The sequence below is a fragment of the Leguminivora glycinivorella genome, chromosome 2 (assembly GCF_023078275.1).
Source record: "Leguminivora glycinivorella isolate SPB_JAAS2020 chromosome 2, LegGlyc_1.1, whole genome shotgun sequence".
In the NCBI taxonomy this organism is placed as follows: Eukaryota; Metazoa; Arthropoda; class Insecta; order Lepidoptera; family Tortricidae; genus Leguminivora; species Leguminivora glycinivorella.
Genome location: NC_062972.1, coordinates 22,284,435 through 22,307,385, shown reverse-complemented (window position 1 = coordinate 22,307,385; position 22,951 = coordinate 22,284,435). Strand labels below are relative to the sequence as shown.

The 22,951-nt window shown below is 40.2% G+C and overlaps 2 protein-coding genes across 2 annotated transcripts; both read right to left on the bottom strand.

Moving 5' to 3' along the window:
- Positions 1–261: 261 nt before the first annotated feature.
- LOC125240350 (valacyclovir hydrolase) lies at positions 262–9,352 on the bottom strand. Its single transcript, XM_048148250.1, has 5 exons — positions 9,159–9,352; positions 8,823–9,080; positions 8,583–8,736; positions 6,729–6,984; positions 262–674 (listed from the first exon to the last, which is right to left on the bottom strand). The coding sequence occupies exons 1-5, from the start codon at positions 9,252–9,254 to the stop codon at positions 575–577; spliced, it is 864 nt and encodes a 287-aa protein (XP_048004207.1). The 5' UTR covers positions 9,255–9,352; the 3' UTR covers positions 262–574.
- An 864-nt stretch (positions 9,353–10,216) lies between these two features.
- Positions 10,217–22,333, bottom strand: LOC125241597 (T-complex protein 1 subunit alpha). Its single transcript, XM_048150158.1, has 10 exons — positions 22,176–22,333; positions 21,653–21,776; positions 21,144–21,261; positions 18,246–18,427; positions 17,049–17,313; positions 14,981–15,233; positions 13,569–13,659; positions 13,078–13,270; positions 12,014–12,154; positions 10,217–11,552 (listed from the first exon to the last, which is right to left on the bottom strand). Exons 1-10 carry the CDS (start codon positions 22,246–22,248, stop codon positions 11,322–11,324), a joined length of 1,671 nt encoding a protein of 556 aa, XP_048006115.1. The 5' UTR covers positions 22,249–22,333; the 3' UTR covers positions 10,217–11,321.
- Between the last annotated feature and the right edge of the window lie 618 nt (positions 22,334–22,951).

The following is a 22,951-nucleotide window of genomic DNA, read 5'->3' as shown; positions in this document are numbered from 1 at the left end:
GCTACGAGGCCACAACAAAAGGGCTTAATTCCCAAAAGTTCGCATCAAAAGTGCTTAATTCTCAAAAACATATGGTAATTAAATATTTATTTAGGTACACATGTTACGTTTGATGTAATCATAGCATTAACGTCAACTTACAATATTACAATTTTGCAAATTAAATATTAATTTCAAAATCAATACCGTGGAATTATGTTTTTCTCGATTTCCCAAAAAAAGTTCAAAGTGGAAATAAGCCCTTTTGAAAAAGTGAAAGACACTCCTCATATATTTCATTTAAATTGCTTAACATGAAATAAATTTTTATACAGTATTTTCTTATTACAGCTTATATTTCTTATTTAGTTATTATATATATAATGAACTTGTGATATATGCTTATCTACCCACAGTCATGCCTTTCAGGCCGCTGAGCTAAAAGAAGATACCGCTTCCCGGCTCCATTGAACACAAAAATAGTGGCACTTTGGCCAGTAAATAAGAAAGCCTCGCCTCGGCCGATAATTACATGTTATCTGAGGCATTCCTTACTTTACTGGCCTAGGTGTTTAATCTAATAATACTACATGCATTACGCGGTAGGTAGTAGTAAGAAATCTTGAACACGTTGGTTGAAATCTTCTGCGTACCGGAGATGTATGTTGTGCTTGCCTTCCGGGTACAAGTGTATTCTGAAAACAATAAAAGTATGATCGTGGGATTTTTACAAGCTTACAAGCTTTTTTGCAAATGTATGAATGTTAAGTAATACTTATAAGGGAAAGAAAAGTACAGTTAATGATAAAAACGTTAACTTATTTATTATGTACATCATGTACGATTGTGGCGCCGCCCTAGTGGGGTGTGGATGAAGCTTACAATTATAAAATACTGCTGTCAAGAATGTCAGCATGGGAGAACCCATAAAGTTCTTATTTTCATTTTCATCACAATAGGGTAAAGTCGGTTTACGGACGGTAGTTTAACGTGATAACGTCAAACAGTACAGTAGTATAGACAGGGGTGGTCAGAGTATAGCAAAAGGGGCCCGATTCTGGGCAAACACACTTAAAAGTTAAACTATGGTTATTACATTAATCACCTAAGGAGTGTAGAGTCTATGAACCTTAAGAGTTTTCTGTAAAACACACCAACACTATCAGCAAATATGTCAATATCGTCTGTCTCCAACATGATGCGGTTAAGAGCAGCTCGGGCTCGAGCGGTGCGCCGGCCGCCGCCGCGCCGGCACCGCGCCCGGCATGCCAACCACCACATTCGCTCTTGGCACTTGCAGCCCCATTCTCTCAAGCACGGATGCGTCATCTACTCTATGGTGAAACAGTTGGCGGTAATGCATAATATGCAGCAGTTTCCGTCTGGTTTCTAGAGTTTGAAGACCAACCATTCCTGGCCCCGTAGCCGAATGGCATTTCTCCGACGCCAAACGAAAGCGATACGCCGCTGGCTCTGTCGCGCCAATACGCAAGCGCGATAGAGATAGATATCTACTAGCGCTTCGTTTCGTGAGCGTTTCGTGAGCGATTGTGCCATTCGGCTAGCCACCCTGTTACGAATAGAGATGGATACATATATGGGTAATATCCGTACAGTCGTTTGTAAATGTGCCTACAGAACTTCCTCTGCACTCTTTCTAGCATAGTGTTTTGTTCTTATTAGAAAGAATGCATTAAAATAAGCATCTTTTATAAATTAAAGTTTTTTTTTAAAACCTACTAATTTAGGAGTTAGAGTGGTGCAAAGTTGCAAAATTTTCCCGTAGCATTACTAAGGCGCCAGAGACAGAAAGCGATATCGACGGAGCCCCGCTTATTACAGAAACTGCACAGAATAGGAGCCTTCGGCCGTTTGAAGATACCTAACGAACCTATTAACCTATACCTATATAAAAGTCGTCATTTTGTATCCTAGACCGTTTGCGAGACACGCGTTAATTTTATTAAAGTGCTAGTGCCATTTACTAATCTTAGAACCCTAATATCTCAGTAAATATTAATGGAGAAGAAAAAGTTTATATAACAAAACATCCTTATTTAAACGTTTTTTTTTTTTTTGTATGAATAGGTAGACGTTTGACCACGATCACACCTGATGGTAAGTGATGATGCGGTCTACGGTGGATCACGCTTACCTATGAGATACCTATTTACTCTTGCTTTAAAGAGACCTGGATTGTACTCATGTGGGAACACAGACTCAGGCAGGGCATTCCACTCCTTGGCGGTTCGCAAAATAAATGTTGAAGCGAAACGTTTAGTGCGTATTTTTGGAATACTAACCGTGAAGCGATGTCGCATTGCCGATTGTCTGGTGGTCCTAAGGTGAAATGGGGACGGAGGAACAAGGTTGTACAGTTCCTCAGCGCACTCTCCGAAATGTATCCTGTAAAATACCGATAAGCTGGCAACCTTCCGACGATGCTCCAGGCTATGAAGTCGGGAATTGGTTAGCTCGTCGTCATTGATGATTCTCTTGGCCCTCCTCTCGACTGACTCGAGCGCCGCAAGCTGGTATTTCGCTGACCCATCCCACAGGTGAGAACAATATTCTACACACGACCGGACTTGTGCTTGGTAGAGGTCGAGCAGCTGCCTAGGTGTAAAATAATGCCTCACCTTATTGAGGATGCCCAGCTTTTTTGCAGCTAACTGAGCTTTCGACTCAATGTGTGGGCCGAAGTTAAGTTTCGAAGTCAGTGAGATTCCGAGAAGCTCAAGATGGTCGGTAATCTGAAGGGATACATCTCGGAACGTAGGAGTAAGGTGGAATGGACTCCTTTTAGCAGAGATAAGACACGCCTGAGTCTTACTAGCATTGAACGTAACCAAATTGGCTTCACCCCAATCGGAGACTGCCTTCAGTGATTCGTTCATGCGTTCGACCATTGCCTCCCTGAGCGACTGAATCTGGACTCCACTAGCTCGTGAGTCGGGTATGTAGCTTTCTACAACCGTCGTGTCATCTGCATATCCGAACGTACCTGGCTTCAGCAGGTCGTTTATATGGAGCAGGAAGAGGGTCGCTGAAAGAAACTCCGGCGTTTATTGCCAATTGATCGGACGAGCAGCCATTAATGACAACCCGAATCGATCTATCCCTCAGGAAGTCAGATACCCAGTTACAGAGACTAGTGGGAAGACCGAAGGACGGTAGCCTGCTAATAAGACCCTCATGCCAGACCCGGTCGAAAGCCTTCGATATATCAAGAGAGACAGCCAAGGCCTCTCCATTTTTCTCGATGGCCTCACTCCAGATGTGTGTGGCATACGCTAACAGATCTCCAGTGGACCGGCCACGGCGGAAGCCGTACTGTCGGTCACTGAGGAGGTCGTTCGTTTCGAGGTATGCCAGGAGTCGGTTATTCAGTACACGTTCCATACTCTTACAGAGTATGGAAGTGACCGAAATCGGTCTGTAGTTGGCCGGGTCTGCTCGGCTACCTTTTTTCGGTACTGGTTGCACATTAGCAAGCTTCAAAGATTTCGGAACTTGACCGGTAGTCATAGAGAGGCGGAAGAGGCGCGTTACGATGGGACATAGCTCAGGTGCACAGGTTTTAAGAACTATGGCTGAAATACCGTCAGGGCCACTTGCTTTGTTCACGTCCAGATTTTGCAGCACTTTGCGAACCTCCTTCTGACGTATGCGTATGTCCGACATTGAAGTCTCGCAAACTAGTGGACTAGGAGGTTTTGCGCCACATACATCTAGACGCGAAGATTCTGCGAAGATAGATGCAAATAAATTCGCTTTCTCTTCAGCAGTGTGGGCAAGTGACCCATCTGGTTTCAGCAGTGGCGGTAGTGAGGGACGGCAGAAGTTCGACTCGACTGATTTCGCTAGGGTCCAAAACGCTTTACTACCAGTAGGGTGAGCAGCTAGTTTGTTCCCGGTCCGTGTTCTATATGTTCGTAAATTTTCTAAGTCTCTGGCGCCTTAGTAAATACTATAGGAAAATTCGCAACTTCGTACTGCTCTAACTCCTAAATAAGTAGGTTTTTCAAACAACTTCATTCTATAAAAGATGGTTATTTTAATGCAATCTTTCATGTTTTTAAATTACAAACACTCAAAAATAATAAACACGGGCGCGCCATCTGTCGCAGCTGTGGTGCTTTACTCAGGCCACACGCTACAACCATACCGAGCGCATCAATCAGCCGCTTAGTTCCTACTCGCGCCAATAGATGGCGCTTTCGCTCTCTTGGGAAACTGGACAATGACGTCATCTTTTTCGTGCATGCTGCCCGTAGTAACGAGTTATTAGACGTTATCACGTCAAAAAAAGGCATCCTGATTAGCCCGTCAGTTAGATCGTCGAAAAATACTGAACACATTTTTCGCTTTTTCTAAATAATGAAAAAATACAAAGATATAGAGCATCAAAGTTCCGGGGTGGGGGGCTTGTGACGTCACTTCTAAGTAAAACCGGCCAAGAGCGTGTCGGGCCACGCTCAGTGTAGGGTTCCATAGTTTTCCGTATTTTTCTCAAAAACTACTGAACCTATCAAGTTCAAAACAATTTTCCTAGAAAGTCTTTATAAAGTTCTACTTTTGTGATTTTTTTCATATTTTTTAACCGTCGCCTCATATCTCAAGAAGGACGGTTATCAAGTCGTCTGTATGTTTTTTTTTTTTTTTTATGTTTGTTCCTCGATATCTCCGTCGTTCCTGGACCGATTTTGAAAATTTTTTTTTTGATTGAATGTATATACATACAGATTGGTCCCATTTTTCTCAGAACCCAGTTCTGATGGTGGGATCCTGGAGAAATCGAGGGAACTCCTCAAATCTGAAAGGCATACATATGGTGATTTTTGTGTTAATAAAGGAACAGCATGCATTTAGGTACGGAACAGTGACATTTGGTGCAGTGGAACTGCTGATGATGGCCAGAACGGAACTCTTCAAATCTGAACGGCACGCTTATAGTGACTTGGGTATTTTTATACGAACAGCATGCACTTTCGTACAGAACAGTGACATTTGGTGCAGTGGAATTTCTGATGATGGTCAGAACCGAACTCCTCAAATCTGAACGGCACGCTTATAGTGACTTTGGTATTTTTATAAGAACAGCATGCACTTTCGTCCAGAACAGTGACATTTGGTGCAGTGGAACTGCTGATGATGGCCAGAACCAAACTCCTCAAATCTGAACGGCACGCTTATAGTGACTTTGCCATTTTTATAAGAACAGCATGCACTTTCGTCCAGAACAGTGACATTTGGTGCAGTGGAATTTCTGATGATGGTCAGAACCGAACTCCTCAAATCTGAACGGCACGCTTATAGTGACTTTGGTATTTTTATAAGAACATCATGCACTTTCGTTCAGAACAGTGACATTTGGTGCAGTGGAACTGCTGATGATGGCCAGAACCAAACTCCTCAAATCTGAACGGCACGCTTATAGTGACTTTGCCATTTTTATAAGAACAGCATGCACTTTCATCCAGAACAGTGACATTTGGTGCAGTGGAATTTCTGATGATGGTCAGAACCGAACTCCTCAAATCTGAACGGCATACTTATAGTGACTTTGGTATTTTTATAAGAACAGCATGCACTTTCGTCCAGAACAGTGACATTTGGTGCAGTGGAACTGCTGATGATGGCCAGAACCAAACTCCTCAAACCTGAACGGCACACTCATAGTGACTTTGGTATTTTTGTAAGAAAAGCATGCATTTAAGTTCAGAACAGTGACATTTATTTAGTTATGTTTGTTAAGCATATGTTTTGAAGTCAAAGTTTGTCAAGCTTCGATTTCTTATAATATAATCGGATTCATGAGGAATTGAGGAAACTCCTCAAACCTTAACGTTATACGTATATTCATTTGTGTTTCCATCTAATAATTAAAGCATTAAAAGCAGTTTTAAAAAATACTTACACATTTCTACATAATCCAACATTCGCAAGTAGCTTTCACCAGAACCCGAAAGGCGACGGTTTTTTTTTTCTTAAAAATTATTAAACATATGGTTCAAAAGTTAGAGGGGGGAGGGGGCACTTTTTTTTCCTTTAGGAGCGATTATTTCCGAAAATATCAATATTATCAAAAAACGATTTTAGTAAACCCTTATTCATTTTTAAATACCTATCCAACAATATATCACATGTTCGAGTTGGTAAAAAAATAAAAAAAATATCAGCCCCCACTTTACATGTAGGGGGGGTACCCTAATAAAACATTTTTTTCCATTTTTTATTTTGCACTTTATTGGCGTGATTGATATACATATTGGTACCAAATTTCAGCTTTCTAGTGCTAACGGTTACTGAGATTATCAGCGGACGGACGGACGGACAGACAGACATGGCGAAACTATAAGGGTTCCTAGTTGACTACGGAACCCTAAAAATTGTACCTAGGTGTGACGTCACGCGAAACTTCAACGCACTGTACCGTCGTCATTTTTCGTTTACGAGAAAAAAGAAAAAAATACGTCTAAAATTGTTTGATAATCTAACTGACGGACTAATTAGTTTTTTAGTCGTCTCGCCTATTGGTAATGTCAATATCATGTATTTACTACACCATCTATGGATATTGCCAACTGGAAAACCGTAAAACCAGTCATTACAAAAGGATCCCAATGAACCAAGTGCATTTCAAACGAAAATGTCCTTACATTCCCATTCGAATTAATTCTCAATTTTCTTATTTACTTCATTTTCTTAATTTGTATTTCATTACAATATTTTTTTATTTTATTTACCTTGATCCTTTTATATGGGTATGTAAATGTGACACATGCATATTATCAACCATCGGATCTTTCTCGCCATAAAGTATGAGGGTGGGAGCCACGATGTCCTTGAGCCGCTGAGAGCAGAGGTCCCCATTGTTAGCTTTGAAGACGCCTGCCATGGCGTCAACCCATTCCGCCCAGTACTTGGCAAACAGTTCTTCACCATATGCTTCTATCATTGGCTTCCTCATCCTCTCTGACCAAGTTTTGATGTCTCTGGTTTCTGTAATGTTATCCATCACATTTTATATTTATTAATACAAAATTATAAGCATAATAAATTAGACTTGTTTCCTCATACACCAAAATTTATTCAGAAGTTTCAATGTTCACTAAGACAACTTGTATGGGAAAGAATTCTATGGCAAAGTGCTGAGATAAGTACTGCCTTTATTTTTTAATTAAAGGACTGATCAAACCTTAGCACCACATTTTAAATCTGCCACTTTATCTTTATGTAGCTTTGATAATGCAAACAGATAGTAGTGATTGCTCTAATTTATTTGCGTGATACTCTGCAGCCAGACCACCTCGCTTTATTGTGCTCAGATCACAATGGTAGAATGTACCCCTGATGTACCTTATGTACCTCGTCGGAAATTACATGTACCTCTGTAGTTTGCCAGAAATATGTGTTTAAAAGGGTCCGGCTGGGGAGTACTACTCCGCAGGAGGACCACGTCTGTACCCGCTGATATCACTGACTTCAAGATATAATTTAACTATCACATGAATGTACCTCTTATGTACCTTCGAATAAGTTGTTTAATTCTATTAAAAGTGGTCTTATAAATTATTTTTCACAGATTTCGATTTTTGGTTATCGCCGATAGTACGCGTTTTCGTAAGCGCCTGAAATATGTCGTGGTCTGGCTGGGGAGTACTACTGTACTACTCCACAGCCCTTTTAAACACATATTTCTGGCAAACTACAGAGGTACATGTAATTTCCGACGAGGTACATAAGGTACATCAGGGGTACATTCTACCATTGTGATCTGAGCACAATAAAGCGAGGTGGTCCGGCTGCAGAGTATCATGCAATTTATTTTATCATTGTGGCTCTAGCACTGTATGCTAAATATAAATTCTCTCTGTTGCTGGAACTTAGCCTGCACACTGCCGTGCGCTTAGATTTAATTAACTTTTTTCAATTAATTGAAATGTATCGAAAAAAAAACCGGCCAAGAGCGTGTCGGGCCACGCTCAGTGTAGGGTTCCGTAATTTTCCGTATTTTTCTCCAAAACTACTGAACCTATCAAGTTCAAAACAATTTTCCTAGAAAGTCTTTATAAAGTTCTACTTTTGTGATTTTTTTCATATTTTTTAAATTATCGTTCAAAAGTTAGAGGGGGGGGGGGACGCACTTGTTTTTCCTTTAGGAGCGATTATTTCCGAAAATATTTATATTATCAAAAACGATCTTAGTAAACCCTTATTCATTTTTAAATACCTATCCAACAAATATATCACACATTGGGGTTGGAATGAACGCCCACTTTACATGTAGGGGGGGGGGTACCCTAATAAAACATATTTTTTTCCATTTTTTATTATTGCACTTTGTTGGCGTAATTGATATACATATTGGTACCAAATTTCAGCTTTCTAGTGCTAACCGTTACTGAGATTATCCGCGGACGGACGGACAGACAGACAGACATGGCGATACTATAAGGGTTCCTAGTTGACTACGGAACCCTAAAAATGTAATACATCTGCAGGATCGTTTCTACTGCTTAAAAAACTAAATCTAATTCCTCAAATAAACATTAATCAGGTATTATCTTTTCAATCAAATACTTTAAAACTTAACTTACTCTTGTACAGTTCCAGCTCTTGGGGCAGGATGAGTGAGTTGGTGCCCCACACCACCAACTTCTGCACTGCTTCTGGGTATTTTGCTGCGTGGATCATGCCTACAATGCCTCCGTCACTCCAGCCCAACACAGAATACTTAGGTATTCTCAATGCCTAAAATGTTATAAGAGACATTTTAATTTTTATTTGTTATGTAGCTCTGAATTAATGAAATTTTGTCAAGTAGCAAATAAACTTACTTTCATAAATTCATAAGTATAATCAGCATCTCTTTCATAGAAATCAACTGGGAAATCTCTGACCGGTGGCCTGCTCTTCCCATAGCCGGGCGGGTCCCAGGCTACGACCGTAAACTTCTCACGGTTGAAGCCTTCGACTTGCGGCTTAAAGTCCGTCCATATTGTACCCAACGCGCCGGGTACAAGAAGTACAGTGTGTGGTCCATTGCCAACGGTTAAATAATTTATATCCCACTTTCCAACTTTCACTGCGTCTTCCTACAAAATTCAATAAATTAAATTTGAAAGATCATTACTAGAAATTATAATTAAAGAAAGTAAACATACGTAACTTACTTTAGGAACCGCTGTAGACAGTTTAACGTTGCTATCCATTTTCTGAGTATTTAAGCGGATCAATGAGCATAAAAACCTGTTTAATTTTATCAACATTTTGGATTATGATGCCAAATTAAATGTTATTTTTAATTTAATACTTATCTTTATTACCGTTGAATAATTTGCGCCACTGAAGTTTGATAAAACTTGGATTTAACCAAAAATCATAAACGTCAAATTTTGACAAGCTTATCAGAAGTACGTTCCGTTTCTACTGCTTGATGGTTTTTGAATAAAATGTGGAATCATGGGCACCGCGAGGGTTTTCCTTTGATTATTTGTAAACCCAAGCAAACCACGGTTTCAAAAGTTGACTAGACTGACATGTTGAGCTAGTGTTAGGTTTTTTTCTCGCTCGTGGTGCCAAGCCAGCAATCAAAACATAAGTGTTAGTAAATTTATTCGCCTTTCATGACGATCATCACGGTGTATTGTTTTGTTTGTATTATCGTTTCCTAGATAACTGATCAATCTCAATTTTTGACACAGTGCAAGTGGTTTGTGACTCTTGCAGATCCGCTTTTTCAGTAGAAAAAGGCGCGAAATTAAAATTTACTGATTTTCTCACCGGCTTTTTAGTGACGGAGACGGATATCATAGCTCTTTTTTAAGAATAGTCATTGGGAAATAGAGACTTGCATTCGTGCGTTGTAGTGGTAAGACGTCCTGGAATCCAAATGAGAAGGCATTTTGAACTTTTGGAAGGTAGGCAGTTAAGGCACAGTATATAAAGAGTACTATCGTACAGTATGGCCACTCCCGCTCCCCGCTGAAAGCGCCGCCCACCCCCTCTCGGCTACCTCACAGTTACCGCCTGTCCACAACGAGAACAGTCGACCTGTCATATTTCACTCATACAAGCATAGTACGCGTTCACCTACACGAGCTAAGACTGTGTGCTAGGAACGCGCCTCTTTCATATATTTGATCGCCAGTGTCCGAGGTGTGGTTAAGGTACTGTGCATGACATGAGGTTTGGTATTCAGTAGATAATAAAGAACAAAAAAATATATAAGTAGTATTAAAATTATTTTTATTAATTAAGTAGTACATAAGACAGTTCTAGCAACATTATCTAGCATTAAGTGAAAGCAATATAACCATAAACTGGTTGACATAAATAAAACTCGTGTTAATACCTTCAGCTACATAACCTGAACGCAATTGTGAATTTGTGATTGTGACTCAATGATATATATATATACGTAAAACTCCTGCGTCTACATTTTTAATGTCATTTTTTAAAACACTTGTCTCATTACTTAATTATGATGAGGCTGAAGTAAAATCTTACATGGTCCTGCCTTATTTTATTTATATATTCAAATTTGGTATATGTGCAATTTTTAATACAACCCTGATCTAATATATTCTTAAATTCCAATCACATGTGAAGCTTACATTTTTTGACAAAATAAACTTAACACATTCAGGCATCTGAATCATTCAAGCACATTATGTATTTAATATTCACATAAAGATCTCAGTGGTTTAGATGTATAAAAAATACTTTTTAAATCTTTCTGTATTTAGTTAAGACAAATTGATAAGAAAGCAACATTGATATATTTAAAATGCCCGCCAGTTTTAATTGTGATATGAGACCCTAATTTTGACGGCTATAATAAAGCTCAATTTCAAATGGCTCTCAATGAACAAAACAATACTAGTGGATGATAACATCAATCATTTGAAGTACTGTTGCACATAACTGCAGCAATTATAGCAGAGTACATTCGATGACGATAGTACAGTCACCATCAGACACATCAGAGCGACCAAGTTTTCTATAAACATTTGAACAAAACTATTATCAAGACAATTTTAATCTGGGTCACATATTAGCCCGGGTATATCATGGCATGCGTGAGATGCTCAAAATTTCTGAACAAGAGCCCTAAGGGCCAACACAATGGCACGATGCGACGTCGTGTCGTAGAAATCTACGACGTAAACCGTGCCACGACACGACGTCGGATTGTGTGTTGGCTCTAACGCCATGACAAAAAACGTATGCTTAGATATTTGTGAGCACAACAGCCGCTCCGATATATCTGATGGCGGCTGTACGACTTATCAGTAAAAAATCCCTTGTAACGTGGCAGAGTATAGTGAGAGCGGTTAGTCAAGCTCGCCGGCGTGGCAGGCGTCCTGGTAGGACTTGCCGGCGGACTGCTCGGGGTCGAGCTTGATCATGTCGTCGATGCGCAGGATGGTGATGGCGGCCTCGGTGGCGAACTTGAGCGACTTCACCTTGGAGATGGCGGGTTCTAGAACGCCGGCCGTTAGGTTGTCGCGCAGGGTGCCTTCTATCAGGTCCAGGCCCACCCATTTTAGGTTCGCGTGTTCCACCTGATAATTATACTTTTATATAGTAAACTTTAAATTATTATTTTAAATTATGCATCAGCTATTCTTAAAACGTAGATGACCTTCCAGAACGAAATCCTTGTAGCAGTGGTTCATAATTTATTAGCAGTACATAATCCAATACTAATACAGTATTTGCACAAAGTAAGCGCCGACACCGCTATAAGGTACCATTCCTCGTTAAACATTACGGTCCTTGTTATAGAACGCGGGCCCGGCGCAAATTTGGGTGATCGCGTTACGCGCTATACCTCATAGAGCGTGGTTAACAGTTATGAATAATGAACCTTCGTGCAAGTAAGCCGGCATTTCCTCGGTGGGTTCAGGAATGGCAGCCACAGAGACAAGTAAAAAAAAAGTAAATTCAGTCATCGCCGCCGGCTTCATACTTTGTCAGATGACAGTTTAGAAGCTATTACGAACAAAAACGGTCTATAACATACCTTGGTCTGCGAGGAGTTGTGGTAGGCGCGCAGCTTGGCCACAAGGTCGGTGGCGTCGCGCGCCGCGTTCACGGCCAGCGTCTTCGGAATCACCAGCAGCGACTGCGCGAACGCGGCTATCGCCAGCTGCTCACGAGAGCTCTGGAAACAGGAACGAAATTAACAAGTATGTCCAGATTAAGTCATTTAGATCAATATAACCTTATACCATACCCTATTCAATACAGTTGCTTGAAAATCTGCCGGTTTTAGGGTTCCGACATTTTCAATTTCAACACCCTAGAGGGTGTTTATTGTACCTGTATTTTTTAACTGAAAAACAATGAAATTATCTGCTTTCAAATAGGAGAAAAAAGGTTAAAATCGGTTCACGCAATAAACAATTATCCCATAAAATTCATTTTCCATACTAGCTCGCGCACATTAGTGAACTTAATTTTGACGATAGATGTCGCTGTACGTTGAACGCTCATTTCCTACATCGCGTTTACCTGATATAATGAAGTCGGTTCAGGAGCGTCCTTGCGACATGTCATAAACTATTGAAGTCGAAGTCTTTATTTTCTTTGGGCGTTGTCTAACAATAAAATAGTATATTAAAATAATTATTACTTGTTAAGTGAGAAAAATTGAGTCTTGAGGGTTTTAGTCAAATCTGTAGGGTTATATAAATATCATTTGATGATTCAACTATTGAAAGTTTGTACGGAACCTCGGTGGGCGAGTCCGACTCGCACTTGGTCGGTTTATTTATATATATTGGGGGACACATTATTCATTCTTCTACATACATAAGTTTGAGTATAGGATGAAAATAATGTTGGCCATTTTACAAAGTATCTTTAAAATCCTTAGAGGCGGGGGGCGGGGCCAGCGTGCTAGATCGCATACAATATTAGGCGGGCGCTTCCACATAGAACGAGGCAATGTGCTCGCACGGAAAACGTCCAATGTAGACGTGCCTCGGTCGAGCAAAATGCGCATGCTGCGTGAACACGGCCATTGATAATAACCGCCCATGCGAGTTCTCGCAGCATGTGACATTCTCGGTCTCGCTCACTCACCAGCGTGGTGGCGAAGTTCTCGAGGTAGATGGAGAGCGCGGCCTCGACGGCGCCGCCGCCGGGCACGAGGCGGCCGGACTCCAGCACGCGGCGCACGGCGCACAGCGCGTCGTGCGCCGAGCGCTCCATCTCGTCGCAGTAGGCGTCCGTGGGGCCGCGCAGGATGATGGACGCCGCTGTGCGCGCTGTGGGGCTGTAATGTAAAATGTAGTAGTGAGAATATTAATACAATATTGATGCTCCTAACAAGCGCAAGCAGACAAAACTACTGCAAGTTTCAATTTGATTGTAAGTTTCTGCGATGGCACGACGGGCAGCTAGCAGTTGATCGACCTCTCAGTCTCGCAATTTTCTTAAATAGTTTTGTCTAACGCGGATCCGGCCCAGATGGCAGATGGCGGTCGATTCCAAAGTCATTGAATCAGTGAATCCTTGTATTAAAATTGTTAAGCAAATTGGTAAAAATCAAAAGTATATATTTAGTTATTTACCCCTTGATAAGAATGAGCTGGTCGTCACAGATTTGTTCCTGTACGACTTCGGCAGCTTCTCCGATCATGCTGGGCTCGAACACCTCCTCTCCTGCAAGTTAAATATCAATAAAACATCTCACATGATGCAATTTAGGCCAACAAGTATCAAAATCTTCAACAGAAAAATGTAATTGAAAATTATTTTTTCTACTCCCGTACTGTTATTCGTGAGTTACAAGGTCGTGCATAGAACTTTAAAACCCTACATAAAAGATGTCAGGACAAGTCTATCTAGTCTATACCCTGAAAACATTTTGTAGCAGTCGCACGATATAGCTGTTAAAGTTCTGTAACACATTGCTACCAACTTAACAAACCAATCACTTCATCGTAGAAAATTAAAATATTGTATGAAATACATTGCTGCCAACCTTAGAATGTCAGATAAAGCCCGGCATTCGCAGAGTCGAGTCTCGTTCGTTTTCTGCTGCGTTCATTGGCGACGCGTCGAATCGCATTCAAATGTACCTATGAGAACTCGATTCAACGCGGCTCGATTCGTCTTAGTGGCCAGGCTTCAGAGAACCATACCATAGACAGTTTTATTTTCATGTTTGCACTCAAACTGCATATTCAAAATGGTAGGCGGTCCACTAGATAACTATAAGATGACTGAAAGTAGGTATTTGTTGAATTTATAATTTTCTTTCAAAGTAAGTGCTTGGTCGTAGAAAAAGTATTGTATGCAACGGTGTTTGACTGAGTCAAAAAATGCTCGTGGCGTCTTTATTAACAATTTTCGGCTTCGCCTTAAATTGTTACCCACGCCACTCACCTTTTTTGACCTCTTTTAACCACCAGTTGCATAAAATACTATAACAATATACATTTTTTTACAAATAGCCAGAGGTCGTCGACCCCACCCATGGAGACACTAGTTATAATAGATTTTAACAAACCATCCATATTAGTGAGTGAAGTGAGGAAGGTAGCGCCCGTGGCCTTGGCGATCCGCTTGAGGTCGGTCTTGTACGAATGGCGCCGGCCTCCACGAAGCGGCAGAGGTCGTCTACACCACCCGTGCAGTCACTAGTTATAATAGATTTTAACAAACCATCCATATTAGTGAGTGAAGTGAGGAAGGCAGCGCCCGTGGCCTTGGCGATCCGCTTGAGGTCGGTCTTGTACGAAGTACTTGCGGCAGAGGTCGTCTACACCACCCGTGCAGTCACTAGTTATAATAGATTTTAACAAACCATCCATATTAGTGAGTGAAGTGAGGAAGGCAGCGCCCGTGGCCTTGGCGATCCGCTTGAGGTCGGTCTTCTTGCAGCGCCGCACGCCCATGGCACCAGCCTCCACGAAGTACTTGAGGCAAAGATCGTCTACACCACCCGTGCAGTCACTAGTTATTATAGATTGTAACTAACCATCCATGTTAGTGAGTGAAGTGAGGAAGGCAGCGCCCGTGGCCTTGGCGATCCGCTTGAGGTCGGTCTTCTTGCAGCGCCGCACGCCCATGGCGCCGGCTTCCACGAAGTACTTGAGGCAGAGGTCGTCGATGCCGCCACTGCACAGGATCACGTTCACGCCGGTGGCCAGAATCTTCTGGAGCCGCTCCTTGGTGATGTCGAGCTCGCGCGCACGGATTGCTTCCAGCTTTTCTGGGTCTGATACTAGCACCTAGAATAGATTCCATAGTTATTGGTGTTAATTAAAATTAAACTCCAATAACTGGAGGTTTAATTAAAATGCCTACATCTCTATTATTAAGGGCCAGTTGCATCAAACCGTCTGTCACCGTCACAGACCAACCCAACAAGACGGCCCTTACAGGGCGACTCGCGGTCACCAAGCATACGAAAAATCAGGTGTATAAAAGTTTGAACGCGCGCTCACCGATCAGTAGCGCCCAAGTATACGACCCGCTAACAGTGTTCGTGTCCGCTCGGGAAAAAATCTTAAATAATTAAATTTGGTTGAAAACAATGGTCTCTTGCAGCATAAAGTGGTGTGGCAAGTCTTCTAACACTTCCACATATAAAAAAGATGGAATAACATTCCACAGTTAAGTCAAATTAATTATTTTGTTGAATATTGTTTATTATCCGCGGAGTTCATTTATACTGGTCAATATGGTTGTACTGAGCGGCGCCGAGGCGCGTCCATCCGGAAAACGCAAATTTTCGAGTTTTCATGAGTTTTTCTTTTGCCTAGTTAACAATGCGATATGCTATCCCTTTCACGTAAACGACTTTTTTTAGTTTTTGGATGGGGCCATGTTAGTTTATGTCTGTTGCGGGAACTTCGTACTGGTCAATATGGTTGTTCGTACCATGTGCTACCATTTTATGAAATATCACGTAAAGAAAGCAGATTTGTAATTGTGAATAATTATCTAGAATCTGTAGAGTCTGTAGTGTTATTTAGTTGATTGATTAGTTTAGAATATTTAGTTGGTAATTTAACTTAGTAAACGTAAGTAAAAATGCACAGTTTAGTTATTAGTTAGTAGAATGTTTTTTATTGAGGTGCTATCACAATCATCATCCTCCTTGCGTTATCCCGGCATCGGCATTTGACATGGCTCATGGGAGCCTGGGGTCCGCTTTGGCAACTAATCCCAAGATTTGGCGTAGGCACTAGTTTTACGAAAGCGACTGCCATCTGACCTTCCAACCCGAAGGGTAACTAGGCCTTATTGGAATTGAGGTCAACATCATAATCAGATATGAAATTTAATCTACGGCCACGTTTCTGTTCCATCAGCAGATCAGCTCCATGATACCATAATATTGCATCGTCACGTGATTTACACAATTATGTGTGCAAAATTTCAGCTAAATCGGTTAAAAATATCTGCTTTAAAAGTAGCATGATTTCACCCGAATATACTAACATTGCAAGTTAAATAAAAGCTTGCAAAAACGCCTAACTTGCGCAACTGCTATAATATTATAATTTGTTGCAAAACAAATTCACCACAGACCACAGTACTGGTACCGGTACCATTGTCTATACTAGAAATGTCCCATTCCCATCCCTACGGCTAAGCGTAAAGGCGCGCCATTATTTGAAACGACCAATGGCAGCACCGTGCGCTCCCGCCTCAGCCCGCAAGGATTGGTGATTTGCGTCTCGAACAATATCGCTTGCATTAGGCTTCTAGTGGGGTGTGGTGTGGTCAATTTTATTGTATCGGAAGTTCCATAGGTCTGCTGCGTGACGATTATGTCTGTCAAATGTGGTTGATGCAACTGGCCCTTAGTCCAGTATTTATTCTACCAGGAATTTATACTTCTTATGGGAGTTTCAATTCTTATTGTTAAAGTACTGAACGCATTGATCAGCTACATTTTGTTGTTATTTGGTTGATCTTATACTCGGTCATTCTAACCTACACTACAACTATGTCGCGTTACGATTGGAATTCAGAGGATTAAACCCCTCGTTTAGTTTATTACGTACAAAAAATGTATCAAAAGCTAGACTACTAACCTGAACACCCATCTTCATCTTAGTCTTCTGCAGTGAAAAGTCTAAGCAAGCAATCTTAGCATTGACAATCTTTTTAGGCATGGCTTGCGACGCAACCGTGCAGTTAAGGGCGTAACCCTTGACCAGCACGCTCTCGCGGGCGCTGCGCCCGTGCGCCTTCAGGATGTTGACGGCCTTGATGGGGTAGGCGGCGTTGCCTTTGGGATCCGTGATCTTGATGGCCTGGACCGCGTCCACTATTATTTCTGAGAAGAAATCTGCGTCACTGGTGCGGTGGTTAAGGTATTCATTTAAGTAAAGCAAATTTGTCTATACTATTGTGGAAAATTATAAAAACAAAAACCGGCCAAGAGCGTGTCGGGCCACGCTCAGTGTGGGGTTCCGTAGTTTTCCGTATTTTTCTCAAAAACTACTGAACCTATCAAGTTCAAAACAATTTTCCTAGAAAGTCTTTATAAAGTTCTACTTTTGTGATTTTTTTCATATTTTTTAAACATATGGTTCAAAAGTTAGAGGGGGGGGACGCTCTTTTTTTTCCTTTAGGAGCGATTATTTCCGAAAATATTAATATTATCAAAAAACGATCTTAATAAGCCCTTATTCATTTTTAAATACCTATCCAAAAATATATCACACGTTGGGGTTGGAATGAAAAAAAATATCAGCCCCCACTTTACATGTAGGGGGGGTACCCTAATAAAACATTTTTTTCCATTTTTTATTCTTGCACTTTGTTGGCGTGATTGATATACATATTGGTACCAAATTTCAGCTTTCTAGTGCTAACGGTTACTGAGATTATCCGCGGACGGACGGACGGACGGACGGACGGACAGACAGACATGGCGAAACTATAAGGGTTCCTAGTTGACTACGGAACCCTAAAAACAGACATCTTTTCTAATACATTTTCTTTTTCAATTTCCTGCAGATTAGTCAAAGTTGGCACCCGAAAAACTGACAGAAATTAAAAAAAAAAAAACAAATGTTTGATTAGCCAGTTCCACACAGAGCAAGGCACGTCGCTAGGCAAGGTGCTCGCGCGGCAAACTCGGCCGAGGCACGTCTACAAGAAAATTACCATCGTGCCTCGCTCTGTGTGGACCTGGCTATTATGTTCATGTTATAGCTTAATAAAAACTAACAATCAATCTGATTAAAAACATTTTTTGTACATTGGTTGATGAAAAAGGATACGCTCCAATAAGCTTAGAGGACATGGTGGTCTTGGCAGCGTTGATGATAGAGGCCCGTCCCAGCGACTCCACGGTGACAGTGAGATTGTCCTGGATGTACTTCACTGCTTCCTTGCAAGCTAGACGGTAGCCAGAGATGATGCTTGTAGGGTGAATCTTGTTCTTGACCAGTTCATCTGCATTCTGTTTGAAAGCATAGCACAGTGTGGGATCAGACCTCATTTTTGACCATGGTCTGTTTATAGTAAAAACCGGTAGCCTAGACCAAAACAATGCTACGACTAAAACTCCCGAATGTCAAATATGACTAGTTTACGAGAAATTATTTTTTGAAATTTAGGGCAAAAGTACCGTTCTCAGGATATATTGAGTTTTAGTCAATAAAACTCAATATATCCTGAGAACGGTATTGATTATCTTATCAAAAAACACTTTTAAGAGAACTTATAGAACCAGCAATATACTATCATATGGAATAATCAGCACAGTCCTAACATCATTCATATTGGTATTAGAACCAAATTAGTAATTTTCGATTTTGATTTTTTTTCTCGAAAGTTCCTGTATATTAGCATTTCTTTTATTTTTTTACTGAAAGGTGATTAGCTTCCCTATATGCCATAATTATTGCATTAAGCAATTCCATAGGATATAGAAATTATGGTGTGCTTAATTACTCTATGGGGATTTTATATGGGACGTTTAAACACACCATAATTTCTAGATCCTATGGAATTGCTTAATGCAATAATTATGGCATATAGGGAAGCTAATCACCTTTCAGTAAAAAAACCGGCCACGAGCGTGTCGGGCCACGCTCAGTGTAGGGTTCCGTAGTTTTCCGTATTTTTCTCAAAAACTACTGAACCTATCAAGTTCAAAACAATTTTCCTAGAAAGTCCTTATAAAGTTCTACTTTTGTGATTTTTTTCATATTTTTTAAACATATGGTTCAAAAGTTAGAGGGGGGGGGGGACGCACTCTTTTTTCCTTTAGGAGCGATTATTTCCGAAAATATTAATATTATCAAAAAACGATCTTAGTAAACCCTTATTCATTTTTAGGGTTCCGTACCAAAAAGGTACAACAGAAACCCTTATGGTGCGACTCTGTCCGTCTGTCACATTCCTAAATATCTCGAGAACTACTAATGCTATCAACTTGAAACTTGGAATAGTTGTGAACATTGTAAACCTCTACAAATAGAAAGTATAATTTTTTTAAATATATTAATTTTAATTGTAGAAAATGGCCAAAATGAAAGGGGGGCAAACTGTAAATTTCAAGTTACTAGGTCAAGTGGGGTATCGTTGGAAAGAGCTCAAATTGAACGTAAATAAGCTATTTTTTATAATTTTTTTGTTGTGGAAAAAAAATGAATTATGAAGGAAAATGTAAAAAAAAATACCGTTCCCCCCCCCCTTATCTCCGAAGTTTACCAACGAAAAATTATGAAAATTTTAGCAAACATTGGTTTTATGCTAAATATTACAGGAAAAATATAATCGTGTTTGTATTTTGAATACTTTTTTTTATTCACAAAAACTTTTCAGATTTTTACTTTCAATTTACCCACCCTTGCGGATGCATATCGTACTTCAAATTAATACGAGATGTTACGTAAACCATCTTCTGTCCAATAAAGTAAAAACTATTTAAATCGGTTAACATTATAAAGAATTATCCCTGAAAAACCAGGTCGCGCAAATTAGTTAGCAAATTGACCGGGAGATGGCGTTATACACAATAATACTCATTAGTGCCTATACTTTTGTCTTCTAGTCAAGTCATTAGATTTATATGAAAATATGAGATTATTTTTACTAGGTAGTTTGAAAGAAAGTTTGTACGGAACCCTTGGTGGGCGAGTCCGACTCGCACTTGGCCGGTTTTTAAATACCTATCCAACAATATATCACACGTTGGGGTTGGAATGAAAAAAATATCAGCCCCACTTTACATGTAGGGGGGGGGTACCCTAATAAAACATTTTTTCCATTTTTTATTTTTGCACTTTGTTGGCGTGATTGATATACATACATATTGGTACCAAATTTCAGCTTTCTAGTGCTAACGGTTACTGAGATTATCCGCGGACGGACGGACGGACGGACGGACGGACGGACAGACAGACAGACATGGCGAAACTATAAGGGTTCCTAGTTGACTACGGAACCCTAAAAATAAAAGAAACGCTAATATACAGAAACTTTCGAGAAAAAAAATCAAAATCGAAAATTACTAATTTGGTTCTAATACCGATATGAATGATGTTAGGACTGTGCTGATTATTCCATACGATAGTATATTGCTAGTTCTATAAGTTCTCTTAAAAGTGTTTTTTGATAATCAATACCGTTCTCAGGATATTTTGAGTTATAGTCAATTTTTGGGTACATTTGCCCTAAATTTCAAAAAATAATTTCTCGTAAACTAGTCATATTTGACATTCGGGAGTTTTAGTCGTAGCATTGTTTTGGTCTAGGCTACCGGTTTTTACTATAAACAGACCATGGTCAAAAATGAGGTCTGATCCCACACTGTGCATAGATTATGTTGAGGCATTTACAATATTTAAATCTCTAATCTACTTCAAAATAACTGGAATCTTTTCATTTTATGACTTTAGTTAGAAACAAGAGATCGGACAGATTTGAAAACAAGTTAATTTCTAGTTTAAATGCTGTATTATTTTTTACAATATAATACTCTTTATTGCACACCTCAAACTTACAAGTAATTCACAACATATATAATAATGCATAGTTTGCAAGTAATTTACTTATAATTACTGAAAAATAATGACAAGTTGGTTGTATTAAACTTTCAGATTTGTACTTGTTTTAAGTTAATAGATAAGTTGAGGGCATATCTAATTAAAATATGTAATAATGGTTACCTTTAATAATTCAGCAGCAATAATGACAACGGATGTGGTGCCGTCTCCGACCTCCTCGTCTTGCAGCTGTGCCAGTTCCACCAACACTTTGGCTGCAGGGTGCTCCACCTCCAACATCCTATTACATATTCAATTAAATTATTGTTGCTATATTGGTCAATTATTGTTGCTATATTAGTATTCTGCCATCTTTTCCTAAAAGGCAGTTTTTTGCTAAGAAAATGCTCTAAGAAGAAAATATTAAAATTATTATTCATTATTCTTTGGTTTTACTCCAAACCACAGATATCACAACAGTTAAGCAAAGATACTATATGGTGTTGATTTTTCCTGCTGTTTCTTATGAAACTATTTACTGCAACCATACTATATCATATAAATGCACAATAATATGGGATTACTTATGGAACATTTCAACAATATTGTTTATTGTCCAATATATCAATATTGTTTGTTGTGTTGAATAATGTCTGCCTTCATAAAGTTGAATAGTAAAATATAATTCTCACTTAAGAATAGTAGCACCATCATTTGTGACTGTGACATCGCCAATGTCGTCCACCAGCATTTTGTCCAGACCCACGGGACCCAAAGAACTCTTCACTATGTTCGCTATCGCGGCCGCAGCGTTCACTGAAAATAACAAGCAATGGCCTCTGAAAATTTGCCTTTGTTTTTACACTAATGAAAATGTTAACTTTTTAAGTGGATAAAAAATATGTGTCCAATGTTCAAAAAGGCGCTTGTAAAAAAAATGCTTAATTTTTAAAGCAAAAATAACCCGTTTCGTTTACAGTGCTACATTATAATAGGTTATTACTTTGTGTATGAATAAAAACTCATAGTATACAAGCTACTTCATAATTATCGTAATCTTTTCCAAGTTCTAGAATAAAAATGATGTGTTTTCTTAAGCATTTATCAAAAGTTACGAAGAAAATTACAAAATTAAAACCATAATGCAGCATTGCATGTGATCTACCGGATACCTCGTGTGCTTTGTATTTGCATATATTCTAGATTAAATATTACCATTTTGTGTTCTGACTGGGGCTCCAGAGCTTCTGGTCCCTGCGATGGATAAAGGAGCGGCAATTGTGGACATTTTTATTGAAATTTAACACAAAATTCACTAAAACAATTCGCCCGTCACACAGTTCAATTCTGGAAGAATGGGCAATGTTACCCACCTAATAAATGTTGATGACACATGAGTTGTTAATTGCCAGAAGTAAAATAGCACATTTGATTTAAGGGATTAACATACGCACCAATTTACCAGGTAAAGGATAAAGCTAGGAACATACTACGCGGACGTCCGTCGTAAAACGACCGCGACCGCGACCTATCAGTGTGCACGGAACAAAACATCCAGAGAGCCAGATTTCGATCGGACGTCCGTGCGCTCAAGGCCACGTCCGCGTCCGTCGACCGATAGTATGCACGGTTATGTGTATTTCCATTGTCCAGATTCCCGTCCGCGGTCGATTTACGACGGACGTCCGCGTAGTGTGTTCCTAGCTTAAAGCTAGGAACATACTACGCGGACGTCCGTCGTAAAACGACCGCGACCGCGACCTATCAGTGTGCACGGAACAAAACATCCAGACTATCCAGAGAGCCAGATTTCGATCGGACGTCCGTGCGCTCAAGGCCACGTCCGCGTCCGTCGACCGATAGTTTGCACGGTTATGTGTAATGTCATTGTCCAGATTCCCGTCCGCGGTCGATTCACGACGGACGTCCGCGTAGTGTGTTCCTAGCTTTAACCATACCGAGCGCATCGATCAGCCGCTTAGTTCCAACAC

What these genes read in the sequence shown, in the direction of transcription:
- LOC125241597 (XM_048150158.1), bottom strand. Translation starts at nt 22,248, where the DNA reads ATGTCCACAATTGCCGCTCCTTTATCCATCGCAGGGACCAGAAGCTCT. An exon ending in TTGCTGCTGAATTATTAAAG is followed by an intron (nt 18,428 to 21,143) that starts GTAACCATTATT and finishes GCTTTCAAACAG; the next exon opens with AATGCAGATGAACTGGTCAA. An exon ending in TTCACTCACTAACATGGATG is followed by an intron (nt 13,660 to 14,980) that starts GTTAGTTACAAT and finishes TTTAACTTGCAG; the next exon opens with GAGAGGAGGTGTTCGAGCCC.
- LOC125240350 (XM_048148250.1), bottom strand. Translation starts at nt 9,254, where the DNA reads ATGTTGATAAAATTAAACAGGTTTTTATGCTCATTGATCCGCTTAAAT. An exon ending in TGTCTACAGCGGTTCCTAAA is followed by an intron (nt 9,081 to 9,158) that starts GTAAGTTACGTA and finishes TGAATTTTGTAG; the next exon opens with GAAGACGCAGTGAAAGTTGG. An exon ending in AGAGCTGGAACTGTACAAGA is followed by an intron (nt 6,985 to 8,582) that starts GTAAGTTAAGTT and finishes ATAACATTACAG; the next exon opens with AAACCAGAGACATCAAAACT.